The 14,199-nt window shown below is 42.4% G+C and overlaps 2 protein-coding genes across 3 annotated transcripts in view; one reads left to right on the top strand and one right to left on the bottom strand.

The window, feature by feature from the left end:
• Positions 1 to 14,199, top strand: part of lrp1ab (low density lipoprotein receptor-related protein 1Ab) — a 102,211-nt gene that overhangs the window by 64,113 nt on the left and 23,899 nt on the right. For both annotated transcript variants that reach the window (XM_059334206.1, XM_059334207.1), the window contains exons 29-52: positions 995 to 1,222; positions 1,334 to 1,508; positions 1,764 to 1,858; positions 1,970 to 2,119; positions 2,279 to 2,419; positions 2,563 to 2,691; positions 2,782 to 2,913; positions 3,034 to 3,168; positions 3,264 to 3,393; positions 4,018 to 4,144; positions 4,415 to 4,566; positions 4,712 to 4,836; positions 5,640 to 6,014; positions 10,287 to 10,476; positions 10,671 to 10,875; positions 10,964 to 11,156; positions 11,920 to 12,045; positions 12,133 to 12,261; positions 12,681 to 12,800; positions 12,969 to 13,082; positions 13,228 to 13,377; positions 13,470 to 13,592; positions 13,756 to 13,872; positions 14,002 to 14,130. In XM_059334206.1, the coding sequence (XP_059190189.1) occupies positions 995 to 1,222; positions 1,334 to 1,508; positions 1,764 to 1,858; positions 1,970 to 2,119; positions 2,279 to 2,419; positions 2,563 to 2,691; positions 2,782 to 2,913; positions 3,034 to 3,168; positions 3,264 to 3,393; positions 4,018 to 4,144; positions 4,415 to 4,566; positions 4,712 to 4,836; positions 5,640 to 6,014; positions 10,287 to 10,476; positions 10,671 to 10,875; positions 10,964 to 11,156; positions 11,920 to 12,045; positions 12,133 to 12,261; positions 12,681 to 12,800; positions 12,969 to 13,082; positions 13,228 to 13,377; positions 13,470 to 13,592; positions 13,756 to 13,872; positions 14,002 to 14,130 (3,690 nt within the window). The remainder of the gene's footprint in view (positions 1 to 994; positions 1,223 to 1,333; positions 1,509 to 1,763; positions 1,859 to 1,969; positions 2,120 to 2,278; positions 2,420 to 2,562; positions 2,692 to 2,781; positions 2,914 to 3,033; positions 3,169 to 3,263; positions 3,394 to 4,017; positions 4,145 to 4,414; positions 4,567 to 4,711; positions 4,837 to 5,639; positions 6,015 to 10,286; positions 10,477 to 10,670; positions 10,876 to 10,963; positions 11,157 to 11,919; positions 12,046 to 12,132; positions 12,262 to 12,680; positions 12,801 to 12,968; positions 13,083 to 13,227; positions 13,378 to 13,469; positions 13,593 to 13,755; positions 13,873 to 14,001; positions 14,131 to 14,199) is intronic.
• On the bottom strand, positions 6,680 to 8,065 carry LOC131972375 (galanin receptor type 1-like). The gene has a single exon (XM_059334208.1). It carries the CDS (start codon positions 8,063 to 8,065, stop codon positions 7,028 to 7,030), a length of 1,038 nt encoding a protein of 345 aa, XP_059190191.1. The 3' UTR covers positions 6,680 to 7,027.

The raw sequence follows: 14,199 nt of genomic DNA, 5'->3' as shown, positions 1-14,199 counted from the left end.
TACACAACAATCCTCTTCTCAGCAGTGTAGATTTAAGGATAATTGGATTAGAGGGCGTCTGATCCATTCACCATCACCGCAGGAATTTTCAGGAAGCTGAGTAAAGTCTATGCCAGACTGAAGTTTTCTCTAAACTCGGGACACATTCACCACCAGACACCAAACTGAGTTAACCCCTAAACGATCCAAGTTTCAAGAACTGAAGTAATTGCACAAAATGCTATTCTTGCATAAATCTCTACAATGGCAAACATTTTTGATATCCAAATGGATTTAGTGTTAGTTTCGTGTTTTGGAGGGATTTTTAAGAATCTTAATCAATTCTTCGGGGGTAAAAAAATGGTATAAAAATGTAGTACCAAATCTGTTTAACAAATCAAAAATTGCTAGAATTACCTTATACACTTTTAATTTGTTTTTATGTATTAGTTTATTTTAAACTCACAGTGCTGAGATGCATCTCATATTATTCTTCAGTTTCCCAGCTTTCAGATGATGTACATCAATCTTTTTGGCATCACATGACCTTTTATCTACCTCTGAACATTCCCTTTCTCACACCACAGCTCCTCTAAAATATGGGCAGAATGTTAAGCAGTTAAAGCTGCGTGAATTTTTGACTGAGAGGGAATAATTTGTTATCTCCACCTCCCTCTCTCAGAAGGTAATCAAGCCTTGACAAGGGCAACATGTTCCCGGCTGGTCAGTTTGACCCTCTTGAGCTTCTGTCTCCTGGGATCCAGCTATCTACCCCCTTTGTTTGCATTCCCAGAAGCCTAAACTTTGAATCCCAATGTACTTATAAGAATATAGATGGGACACCTTTGAGCATGAGAACAAGTCCTTGTTGTGAACACTGGACTTGTGATCATGTGAAAAACTGATGATATCTATAGAGTTAAGCAAGTTAATAAATATGACTTGTGGATCTTAATCTATATACAGCTGTTCTTCCTTCCTCTCTTTGAGTACATGTTTTTTTTCTTCCTCCCAGAGTCCCGCAAGTTCCTCCTCTATGCTCGTCAGATCGAGATCCGAGGTGTAGACATCGACAACCCCTACTACAACTACATCATCTCCTTCACCGTGCCGGACATAGACAACGTGACAGTGGTAGACTATGACGCTGTGGAGCATCGCATCTACTGGTCAGATGTCCGAACGCAGACAATCAAAAGAGCTTTCATTAATGGCACCGGGGTGGAAACTGTTGTGTCTGCTGGTGAGAACGATTACAGGGATATCTGTCGAATTCCTTAATTTTACAGTCAAAACTTTCTGTTTCTGTCAGAAAATGTGATTCAACCCATACGCTTTTTTCCATTTTTGTCAGACCTTCCTAACGCTCATGGGCTGGCAGTAGACTGGGTCTCCAGGAACCTCTTCTGGACCAGCTATGACGCCAATAAGAAGCAGATCAATGTGGCCAGACTGGACGGATCTTTCAAGAATGCTGTAATCCAGGGCTTAGACAAGCCCCACTGCCTGGTGGTGCATCCTCTACTGGGGTGAGTGTTGTTTCCAGTGAATTAGGCCTGCGTTTAATCGTCTTTCTGATGCTTTTTTTCTGTTTTCAACTTCACTTAATAACATTAAACTAACAACTAAAGTTCTGATGATATCTTTTACTTTACTTTACTGCCCAGGCTGCCTTTTTCTTTAGCCTACTAGTTTTTCCTCATTTGAAGCTCAGGTTGTGATGCTTTTTTGCTTGAGCACTGCTCTGCTTCTTTATGTCTCATAACGTTAATATCTCTCCTCAGGAAGTTGTACTGGACTGATGGTGACAACATAAGCATGGCGAACATGGATGGTAGCAACAGCACTGTACTTTTCATCGATCAAAAAGGACCAGCAGGTGAGCAGATGATCCCCCTACTGGATCTCTGTTTAACACCATGGTGTAAAAACACATATTATACATTGTAAGTTATATATGTATTATTGCATTATTACTCTTTTCTGTCAGGCCTCTCTATTGACTTTGAGAAAGAGCAGCTGTACTGGATCAGCTCGGGAAACAGCACTATTAACCGCTGTCAGCTGGATGGAACGAAACTGGAGATCCTGGAAGGTGTTAAAGGCAAACTTACCAAGGCTACTGCTCTAGCTATCATGGGTAGGTCAAAAAACATGATACTTAAAATGTATCCTATGTTTTCAGATGTCTCTCATCTGAAAGTTAATAGTTTTATCTTAACACTGCTTCTATTCTAAGAAATCATTAGTTAAAGGGATATCATGCAAAGATACAAATTAACTTCCCCATTTACTGTAGGAGACAAGCTATGGTGGGCAGACCAGGGAACTGACCAGATAGGAACATGTGACAAGAAGGACGGAGGAAACTGGAAGGTTTTACGAAACAACACCTCCCCTATGATGCACATGAGGATCTATGATGAGGATGTACAGAAAGGTAAGACATTTCACAACTATACTGCTAGTCCTATTTATCAATAATGAGTCAGAATGTAATCCAACATAATTTGGAAGAGATGGAAAACTAGAAAAGAGAAACTATTTTTCTCTCTACTCACTGATCTGCTGCTTTTCCTTCAGCGGGTATCAACCTGTGCAGTAACAACAATGGAGACTGCTCCCAGCTGTGTCTGCCCACCTCGCCAACAACCAGGGCCTGCATGTGCACGGCTGGATACAGCCTCAAGACAGGACAGCAGTCCTGCGAAGGTAAGACACTGCTTCACAGCTGCAGTCACACATACAGTAGGAATGCAGTGTGTTCTCAAAACAAAAACGTGTTGTGCTGTCCCTGAGCAGGAATGGGCTCCTTCCTGCTTTACTCTGTTCATGAGGGAATCAGAGGAATTCCACTCGACCCGGCAGACAAATCTGACGCCTTGGTGCCAGTGTCTGGAACCTCTTTGGCTGTCGGCATCGACTTCCACGCTGGTGAGTGACACTGAGGGATATCATTAATACTAAAACTTTGCTAGGGACTAGTTAAAGCTGTCATTTTCTCAGCTGAAGTGGGTATTTATAGAATGACACACAAGGACTTTGCATTTTCAGAGAATGACACCATCTACTGGGTGGACATGGGCCTGAGCACCATCAGCAGAGCGAAGAGAGATCAGACGTGGAGAGAAGATGTGGTCACCAACGGCATTGGCAGGGTGGAGGGAATTACTGTCGACTGGATAGCAGGTCTAGTCACAACAGATGTGAAATCCTTTTTAATTCACTTCTCCGTATTATATAAAATGACCACATAGCTGATTAACATCTCTGTTCTTTTATAGGAAATATTTACTGGACTGACCAGGGCTTTGATGTAATTGAGGTGGCAAGGCTGAATGGCTCCTTCCGCTATGTCGTCATTTCACAGGGCCTGGACAAGCCCAGAGCCATCACAGTCCATCCAGTTAAAGGGTAGGTCTTCCTGGCATGAGTTTTACACTTTTGTATCCCAACTTTTTTGTCTCTTGTTTATTGTCTCTTGTTATATGCCCAATGGCCAATCCTTTACCAGAACACGTCACTCTTGTGTCACACATTATTGTGCATGCACGTTGGTTGCAGAAGGAATCAGAGGTCGGCTTAAATACATGAGAAAACTTTAATCACAGGAAGAGTTGAAATCTGTTTTGAACATGTCATTTTGTGTGCTGGGCATAAACATAAACATTACATTATTATTCTATACATTTACATATACTTTTTTTTAACCTTGCCTATCCCCAAGGGACAAGTTTTTATAAGATCGAGACAGCATCTCAACAGTAAAAACAATTTCCCAACTTTCTTGGAATTGGGATTGAATAAAAACCCACTTTGTGTGTTGTAGTAGCTAAAGAGTATCGTTAACAGTGTTTGGCTATCAGTGGGCAAAAACTTTTGGTTTTTATTTCCAAAACAATGAGGCTGAGGTCTAATTTATTCATCCCTCTCTCCTTCTCTCCCTGATCTAACGGTTTAGTTTTAGATGTGCTATTATATCTCTAAACTCTCCTAAAATGCACTTTTAAATAATTATGTGTATCTCACTCTGTGCAGGTATTTGTTCTGGACTGAGTGGGGTCAGTATCCTCGCATTGAGCGCTCCAGGTTGGATGGCACCCAGAGGTTGGTCCTGGTCAACGTGAGCATCAGTTGGCCAAATGGAATCTCCATCGACTACGAGGTGTGGACCACAGAAAAAAAATCACATCACAGTCGACCTTTCAAAACATTGCATTTTTTCTTATCATCAATAGCCATTGTTATTGTATTTTTCTTGCTAATGAGAACAAATACACTGACTGGACCATTGATCAGCTTTTCTTTTATGAAACATGAATTATTTATCATTTTTAGTGATTTTAGTTCAAAGCAGAGGTTCAGTGCATCCCTGTGATATTTAGCACTTGACTTATTGTTATAAAGCTCTTTTATTCCTGTTTTGTCTCTGCAGGGCGGTATGCTGTATTGGTGTGATGCCAGAACAGACAAGATTGAGCGTATCAACCTGGAGACCGGCGAGAACAGGGAGCTGGTGCTGGCCAACAACAACATGGACATGTTTGCTGTGTCTGTTTTTGAGGAATTCATTTATTGGAGTGACAGGTCGGTTCAGAAGCTAATTAATTAGTTTAGCCAACCACTGAACCATCTTTTTCCATGCTCTGTTATCTGTCTTTGAGTCATGCAGAAGGTTTCATGTTGTATCGTGCTGTTAATTAACTAACAGTTTTGCTTTCTTTTTGTTTAGGACTCATGCTAATGGCTCCATTAAGAGAGGCAGCAAAGACAATGCTACCGATGCTGTGCAGCTCAGGACTGGCATTGGTGTACAGCTGAAAGACATAAAGGTTTTCAACAGGGCCAGGCAGCAGGGTAGGAACACACACAACACTCACACTCCTACACATAACCATAAACCCTAAAAATGCTTTTTGCTATGAAGTTTGACAAAACATAGGCATTTGTTCGACAAATTTCTATACATATTTTGAAGATTTGCATGAGAAACACCAAAACACCAAAAATTGATAAGACTTGCGAAAATTGCTTTTTGCGTTTTCTTTTTGTTGGTTTTTTTTTTTAAGTTAATGCACTACACTGGAGATGGAAATGCTTTTTCTGAATACATTCTGACGTAAAAAACATTAAATCACATGCCTGATCAGCTGTTTCCACTCTGACATGAAAGAACAATTACAAGTTGCTCAATTGAATCCAATTCCTGAAGACTTCTCACCATTTTCTCTCGTGGGTGGCCAAAATTGTCCGATTAGCAACCTCTTTTTTTCTTGCTATTTTTTTCTCTCTGTACTTCTTCTACTGTTTACTGCCTAGAGCAACACATTACACTGCCATCTTCTGACCAAAGTACGCTTATGCAGCTTGTTTATTCGCTCTAAACCAGTAGATGGAAACGTCCCTAATTTGCATTTTCTTTAATGCAGCATTTCAAAATTCACTTTAATGGAAACTTCTTGCTAATGTCCTCACAAGAACAATAGGCTGCCTTGCATGTGTCCTCACGTGTATGCAAAAACAAGCCCTCACACACACAATGATAAAAACTTGAACCACCCAACATAATCAACACCCACCCCAGGAATCGAAATTGTGTTTAACAAGGCTCATTATATGTTTTAACAACATGCCTCATAAACGTGTTGCACTCTCCCCAGGCACCAATGTCTGTAAAGACAACAACGGCGGCTGTGAGCAGCTGTGTCTTTTCCGTGGCAATGGGCAGCGCACCTGCGCCTGTGCTCACGGCATGCTGGCAGAGGACAACCGTGGCTGCCGTGACTACGATGGATACCTGCTCTACTCGGAGCGAACTATTCTAAAGAGCATCCACCTGTCCGATGAGACGAACCTCAATGCGCCAATAAAGCCGTTTGAGGACCCTGACCACATGAAGAACGTCATCGCCCTCAGCTACGACTACCATGGCGGTGGAGGGAAGGGAGCCAACCGCATCTTCTTCAGCGACATCCACTTTGGCAACATCCAGCAGATTAATGACGATGGCACGGACCGCAAGATTGTGGTGGACAGTAAGTAGAGAGTCATCAATCACATGTCATTCTATTCAAAACATCCACAAAACTCTGCATCACTCACCCAAACCTTTCCCTCCGCTCCGTCTGTCTACATACTGTATGTTTCAGCTGTGTTGCCGTTTCTTTTATCCTGTCCATTAATAATTGAATGTTGTCCCTCGTCTCCTCGACACTATAAACAGCCATCATCACGCATTTTGACAACACAAGCACCCAGGAGGATCCACTGCATGTACACACAGCTGCAGCTTCTCAACTAGAGGAGATTGACATCACTTAGGGCTCCCACTTGAAGAGGACACACACACACACTCACACACACACACAGACACACACACCCACACACACACTTTTTGCTTGTTTCAACGCTAAAGTGTCTTTTAAATCCCACTCTCTTTAAATGATTCAAGAGAAGGTTGTTGAACTACATCCAAAAAAGCATTACAGTTAAAAGCCCTGAACCCAAAGCTGTTCTTAGCAAGGGTAGTTCAGAGCTGGAAAACAAGTAAAGCGCCTGGGGTTGCTGTGTTTATTGATGTTATTTTGGACAGATTCAGAAAATGATGGCCAGTTTTTCACACACCAACTACAGAATTTATTCAAGTTGAAGGATAATTACACTTTACAGCTCAGGTTAGATGAATGTATTAGTTCTAGACAAGACTTATCAATCAATATTATCATGTATTAACTTTTAGTAGAATCATAATGTGATTATATGTTCACATTGTGTTACTGCTTTACTACATTCTGCTGTCCAAAGGTTATACCTGTTTCCGTACATAATGCTTAATTGCATTTAAAGGTATACTGCACAAAAGCAGTAAAAAAAAAAAGCTTCCTTCAAGAATTAAAGGTAACACGGGGAGAGTTACAAGTGGTCATTTGGCAGGTTCTTTAACATCACTTAAGTAATCATACATACATTTCCATATAGGGATATATAAATAGATAGTTTAGCATGAAGTGAGAAATGAGGTAGTCGTATTTTTTTTTTGGTAGAAGAGTCAGTTCTGGCCTCTTTCTGAGGTTGTGTCAAGCTCAAAAGGCTGTACCAGGTCCCTGCCCATCACATCAGGACAGCTAATCAGACAGCCTTTACACCATGCCCAGCGTCCTCTCCCCAGCTCCAGTAAGTCTCGTCTAAACTTCTGTGACATAAAGCCGTATAGTACAGGGTTTACCACTGCTACTGAGGATGCCAACAGTCTGGCCAGGATCGCAATGGTGTTATAGCCAGGTGAGCCTGTTATGGTTCCTCCAATGAAGGAGAACATGAGGGCATAGGAGGGCAGCCAGAGGAGAGTGAAGACCAGGACCAGGAGAGCTGAAGTATGAGTGACCTGGCTCTGGTAGCGCTCCAGCTGGGGAGCGTTCCCCAGCAGCCGTGCATGTCGAAGAAAACAGTAGATCTTGGTATACATGAGCACAATGATGCCCAGTGGTAGAGCGAAGCCGAACAGGAAGAGGGCGATGCTGTAGACCAGCTGGCTGAAGGTAGACAGGAAGGCGAAACAGTACTCTGAGCTGGAGGAGGTAACTGTACGGATGGCAAACTGTGGCGCTGCCAAGGCCGAAGCAGGGACCCAGAGCATAGCTACTGTCAGCTTTATGCGTCTGTGCATCCTCGATCGGTACGCCCAGGTGGGGTGTACTACAGTGATGTAACGCGTCACAGCCAGTGCTGCCAAGGTAAAAACTGAAGCAGATGAGCAGGCCACGCCCAGGAAGCTGATGGCTTTGCACAGGAAGCTGCCAAAAGGCCAGAAGCCCAGGGTGATTGCAGAGGTGTGGAAAGGCAGGCAGAACAGCAGCAGCAGGTCAGCAGCACTCAGAGCCAGCAGCAGGGTGTCTGTACCATGCGGGGGTTGGCTCCCTTTCCTCCTCCTGCCAGTAAGAATGGTGATGACCAGGGTTTGGCCCACCAGACCAGTCACCAGAATTAGTCCATCCAGGATGGGCACCAAGACCTTAATAATAGTGTCATTTGTCTTATACAATTGGCTGAGGCCGCTGCTGTTTACTTGCTGCCCCAGAGTCTCCATGCATTAACAGTAAAAGTCTGCTGAGTAATTAATCTAATGGCCTGTTAATGTTAAGCATCAGAGCAGCATGTTTATGCAGTGTTAGTGATGCATCTGCTGGCTCCGGTTCATGTCTTAAATTGTATTAATCAAAGGTATGACCACATTCCATTAAGTCAGCTAGCACTCTCACAATGATGCCAATTAGCTGAGCGGTAGATTCAAAAGACATTCATAAACTGTGCCCTCAGGGAAAGGGAATAGAAAGCATTTTCCAGTTTATTTTAAATCTCTGTGGTGTTGTAAATATGCCCAGAGATGGTCAAGTGGTAAAATCCTCCTGCTATTTTCCGGTTTAATCCCTCTAAAAATGTTTCTTCCACTGTGTCATCTTAGCTGTTTCCCTGCTGTTTGAAGAAAGTACAACTACTTGTACTGTATATGTCACAAAAAGAATCAAGTCTGAGAATACCTTCTGTTAAAATGTGCTGTTATCCAAAATTGTAAACATGACCTTAAAGAGCAGTCCTTGCACGCTAGCTTTTCCTTGGCTGCATCAGCATGTCCTTTATAATCCACGGAAAAAGGAAAAGGAAAACCGGAGAGATGTCAGTGCAGCAGTTACTTATGGCTGTATTGATTTCTTGAAGCCAGGCAACAGTGGACAAATTCATCCCAGTGGTTGCTAACAGACATTCCACTTTAAAAGCAGTCGATGCTACTTGATGCTAAGTGGTCACCGAGGCAGTTGGCATCTTGTCCATTTAGGAGCTCCCCAGAGACTTGAGACCTTGTAGACGTCACCCGCAGAGGAGTTACTGTATGATTCACATGAAGGAGAAAATAAGTAATGAGTTGTATTAAAAAGAACAGCAGCAAAATAATAGTACTTCTCAGGTGTCACTTGGTGTTCTATACTACTCCTGTGACAGTCAGAGACACTGTTCTGAGTGGCAAATATCTTCTTCACAGGTTTTTCACCTCTGTTTGCACAGTAACCAGGGGCTGAGCTGATCAAGGCAAGGGGAGGGGAGACTGTGCTTTTTTCTTATTACATAATGCTGGCTTGCACCTACTTTATGTATCCCTGTTGAGTATGTGATCTTCTCTTAACCCATGCAATTAGCTGCCCAAGTTCACCTTTTTATCACTTCTGCTTTTTTATGATCTTTTTGTTTCGTATGGAAAAAGAGTTTCTGTGCGTCACTCTGTATTTGACCCTAAACTGGCCTTTTAGTAGCATTTAGTTTGCTTCACCAGCTAGTCAGCCTTAAAATTGTCCTGTATAAGGTTGATTATGACACTTTGTCACTCATTTGAAACATCTATTAAATGGCAATTATTGACTTTCAGCCGAGAGCAAACAGTTGTGTTCAGGTTTTTATTGTTTGAGGTAAGTGGTCATAAATGTGGTTGCTAGTGTGTCCAAGAACAGATGGATGCACACCTTGGAGCCCGTAAGGCTGCAGCACAGTTTCCATTATGTTGACTGTCAAGTAGGCACCACAGTTAAAAATATTACAACTGTACTATGTATGGACTGTGAGTGGGGCGTCGCAGGACAAAAAGACGGTGGGTATCGAGAGCAGCTGCTCTATCTTTGACATTCACGGCTGACTTCTTCACCCTGGCCTGTGTCCCTAAAGTGACTCAAGCTGTTCCAGTGGCAGTTTTCTTCCCAGAACAAGAAGTCACCATGAATGAGTGTCCACAGGGAGCTGTATTTGTATGTGCAGGCAGCCAGCCATGAAATGACAGGATGATACAGACTCTTTAAACTCTCTCCAGGAACAGCAGGCGTGGCACATACTCGGTTCTGTGTGCAACCACTTCCATTTCACTCCTTCTTTTTCACTTTTCTTTTCAACCTTGTCCTTCATCCTAACAGTGTTTCACCCTTCATGAGCTGATGTGAGAAGATGGGGATAACCTTAAAAGCATTTACCACAGCTGCCTCTTTAATAACGTCTCACTGAGTTAACCAAGGGGCCAACTTGTTAAAGTATGACAGTGATTAATGATTTGTTGAATTCTCACTGAGGTCCTCATTAAAGCTCCTGCTAGCACCCCCGAGGGTTGATATTTTTTTATAGTGAAATAAAAAGAGTTTGTTCTTCTCAAGCGTTTTGCTTCTAACAGCATTTGGCTGGATGACAACAAAAGAACTATTGTATGAAAAACTATGGGTCCATGGGTCCAAAATATTTACACAGCGCCAACTTCTTCCTGCTCTGCTCCACAGATGTAGGGTCAGTTGAGGGCCTGGCATACCACCGAGGCTGGGATACACTCTACTGGACCAGTTACACAACCTCCACCATCACTCGCCACACTGTGGACCAGAGCCGCTCTGTGGCCTATAACCGCAACACTGTGGTCACTATGTCTGGAGAAGACCACCCCAGAGCCTTTGTGCTGGACGAGTGTCAGGAGTGAGTCATTAATATCAAAAACTTGGTGCTCTGCACTGTGTCAGGGCCCAGTTCCAATACTGTTTCTTTCTTTTTTTCCCCCCCCTTTCTTTTGAACAGTAGATTTATTTTAGTTCAGTCAACCGTGATGTTTAGACATTTTGGGAGCTTCAAATGCACATCATTATGCTTACCCTGTGTTTGCTCCCCTACAGCCTCATGTTCTGGACCAACTGGAATGAACAGGCTCCCAGCATCATGAGGGCCTCTCTGAATGGAGCCAATGTGCTCGTGATCATTGGCAGTGACATTAAAACTCCCAATGGCCTGGCCATAGATCATCGCGCTGAAAAACTCTACTTCTCCGACGCCACACTGGACAAGATTGAACGATGCGAATACGATGGAAGCAGCCGTTATGTAAGACAGCCCTTTAATTTTTCCTCTAGCTACATTAGGCATTGACTTACACTTCTGTGAAATGATGCTTGATTTTTTTCTGCTTCAGGTCTTGTTGAAGAATGAGCCTGTGCATCCGTTCGGCCTCGCTGTGTACGGAGACTACATCTTCTGGACTGATTGGGTGAGGAGGGCCGTCCTGAGGGCTGACAAATACACAGGAGGAGATATGAAAGTGCTCCGTGCTGACATCCCTCAGCAGCCAATGGGCATCGTGGCTGTGGCTAATGACACCAACAGCTGTAAGTATTTTTCACTGAAGTCACTGTAAAGTTTGTAAAGGTTGCTCCATAGTAACAGCAAGTGACGTTGGTGGTATTAAAACTTGTTTTTTTTCCAAAAGGCTGGTTGTGGTATTTTTATAGGGCTTAAGGGATGCCAGTTCTACTGATATAGCTCAACATTATTGGCTTGATTGCCATTAAATTTGGCACAGATATCCATGTCCTATTGAGAATTAACTGTAATCACTGTGGTGATGTGATGTGTTTTAACACGGGTAGTGTGAAGGGGAGTAGACTGGTCAGGTTAAAATGAAGATCTCTGTTGATGAAAATAAAAGGCAATGTTTCATTCTCGTGGAGAAAAAGAAGAATAAAGAGTTACTTGATGGATGTGATGAAAGTGTTGTCCTGTACAGTATTGCAATAGGAAATATATAGAATAATTGGGCTATTATCAGAATGAGAATGCATTTTACGGCCAAGTAGGTTTTCATATACAACAAATTTGTTGTGGTGAATTGGTGCATAAGAACAAACAAAGTACTAAAATATAGATATAGATTCAGGCAAATACTTCAGTCAACAAACAGCAGCTTAAATAGAAAATAGAAAAACATACAAAAAACAGTAAAAACAAATGTACAAATGTGGAGTTAAGAAAGCAGAAGAAAACTTTTAGGGTTAATCATGGTACGCACCTTACAGTCAAGCATGTAAAAAAAACAACATATACAGTCAACATGACAACCCAACTAACCGTCTTGTGGTATACCTTTTTCAGGTGAGTTCTCTCCTTGCCGAACAAATAATGGAGGTTGCCAAGACCTGTGTTTGCCCACATCCGATGGACGGGTCAACTGCAGCTGCCGAGGAGACCGACAACTCCTGGATGACAACACCTGCTCTTGTAAGAAAAAGACTTCAATTGTTTTCAGTTTTCCTCTTGATTACTGACGACAGCAGATACTGAATTCACATGTTTCTACCTCACCAGCTCTGAATGTGTCATGTGGAAGTGTGGATGACTTTGAGTGTGGAAACGGCGACTGTATCAACTACAGCCTGACCTGTGACGGCATGGCACACTGCAAGGACAAGTCTGATGAGAAGCAGTCCTATTGCGGTGAGTTACAAAAAAATAAAATAAAAATGATGGGGCTATTAGTTAGTGAACAATGAGCTGTCACAGGTCATCATTTATATTTTTATTATCATTTGCAGATAATTCCTTATATTCAAAGCCATTTAGAATAAGTGCAAAAATACAATATATTATTATTAAGTGATTAAGTTAGAGGAGGGGGACGGTTAATATGTGCCTATAAAATAGCAAAGGATAAAATGACTACATAGAAAGAAATGGACCTTTTTGAGCTAAGCGGTGGGAAAGAGGGAAATTGAGTATGCTTGATACTGAATATGTAGTAAGGCTTATCAGTTTTATTTATAAAATAGTAATTTGGTAGATTAGGCTGTAGTTAAGAAATGCAAAAAAGCACTCTGCATTTCCATTACCTCTAATCAACTGCTGCTCCTCCACAGCTAATCGAATTTGTAAGAAAGGCTATAGGCGCTGCATGAATGGCCGCTGCATCGGCCACCAGTTCTGGTGTGATGGCACGGATGACTGTGGTGACCACTCAGATGAACTGCCCTGCAACAGTAAGCAATTTATTTCCACTCTGTAGCTGCACAAATAAGAAGTTAAGCTATTCATAGATGCCCAAAGAGAACCCATGTTGGCTTGGTATCAGATTTTTAACTGTTGTGCCCACACAACACTGCAAATGTTGTTAGTTATCTGATCAAATTGTCTCTTGCATCCTGCAGTGACTCTGTGCAAAGTTGGTGAGTTCCAATGCAAAGATGGAAGCTGTATCTCCAACTTCAGTCGCTGTGACCAGGTGGTCAACTGTGAGGATGCTAGCGATGAAATGAACTGCCGTAAGTAATCTACTACAATAGGATTAAACAATAGGAAAGTAGATAGCTGAGCTTTAACAAGCATGGCATGGAAAATGGAAAATGAGCTTACTTGATAAGTTAATATTTCTTTAAAGTTGTTTTTAAAACCTTTTTCCATTCTTAGAAGCCACCGATTGCGCCCGTTTCTTCCGCCTGGGAGTGAAAGGAGCATCCTTCCAGAGCTGTGAGAAAACTACTTTGTGTTATCTGCCCTCATGGGTGTGTGACGGCAACAACGACTGTGGAGACTTTTCAGACGAGAGAAACTGCCCAGGTTGGGTGCTTTGTTTTCCCTTTTAAAATGCTTTTGGCTTTTATTAAACTGCCATTGATTCTACATTGTGTTTTTTTCTGTTTCGCTTGCAGATAAAAGGAAGCTTAAATGTCCAGTCAACTTCTTTGCTTGTCCCAGCGGTCGCTGCATTCCTATGAGCTGGACCTGCGATAAGGAGAATGACTGTGAGAAAGGAGCTGATGAGACACACTGTGGTCAGTCTGCAAGTTCCCTTGTTTTTTTCTGAAAGCACAAATAAAAATCTTTTTCTTTTTCATTTTTTCCCACTTCTTCCCACTGCAGATGGATAAAACTTGTGGTTTTGGTAAATTAAATAATTCCTCCAAAATGCTGAGCTCTCTTTGCCCTTCTTTGCAGACAAATTTTGTACATCCACCCAGTTTGAATGTGGGAACCACCGCTGCATTTCCAGCCACTGGGTGTGTGACGGCTCTGATGACTGTGGTGACGGTTCTGATGAGGACCAGAAATGCAGTAAGTGACCTATTACATGCACTCACTGATGTAGAAGTACTTTCTCCCACGCCCAGTGAAGGCATTTAACTCCATGTGTGATTTTTCTTGATGTTATGTCATCATAACTTTCCCACAATGTCGTCACAGAATCCAAGACCTGTAGCCCTGAGGCTTTCCAGTGTCCCGGCTCCCACATGTGTGTGCCTCAACGCTGGAAGTGTGATGGAGACAAAGACTGTCCTGATGGAGCTGATGAGAGTGTCAAAGCTGGCTGCAGTGAGTGGCACTGTTACAAAACATCCTAATGGAAAAAATGTGTCCTCTTTGTGTTGTGATTAAAGAGAA

Source organism: Centropristis striata, chromosome 5 (assembly GCF_030273125.1).
Source record: "Centropristis striata isolate RG_2023a ecotype Rhode Island chromosome 5, C.striata_1.0, whole genome shotgun sequence".
Lineage (NCBI taxonomy): Eukaryota > Metazoa > Chordata > Actinopteri > Perciformes > Serranidae > Centropristis > Centropristis striata.
Note: the sequence above shows the minus strand (reverse complement) of the source record. Positions and strands in the feature narration are given on the sequence as shown.

Coding starts and splice junctions, on each gene's coding strand:
- LOC131972375 (XM_059334208.1), bottom strand. CDS start 8,065: ATGGAGACTCTGGGGCAGCAAGTAAACAGCAGCGGCCTCAGCCAATTG.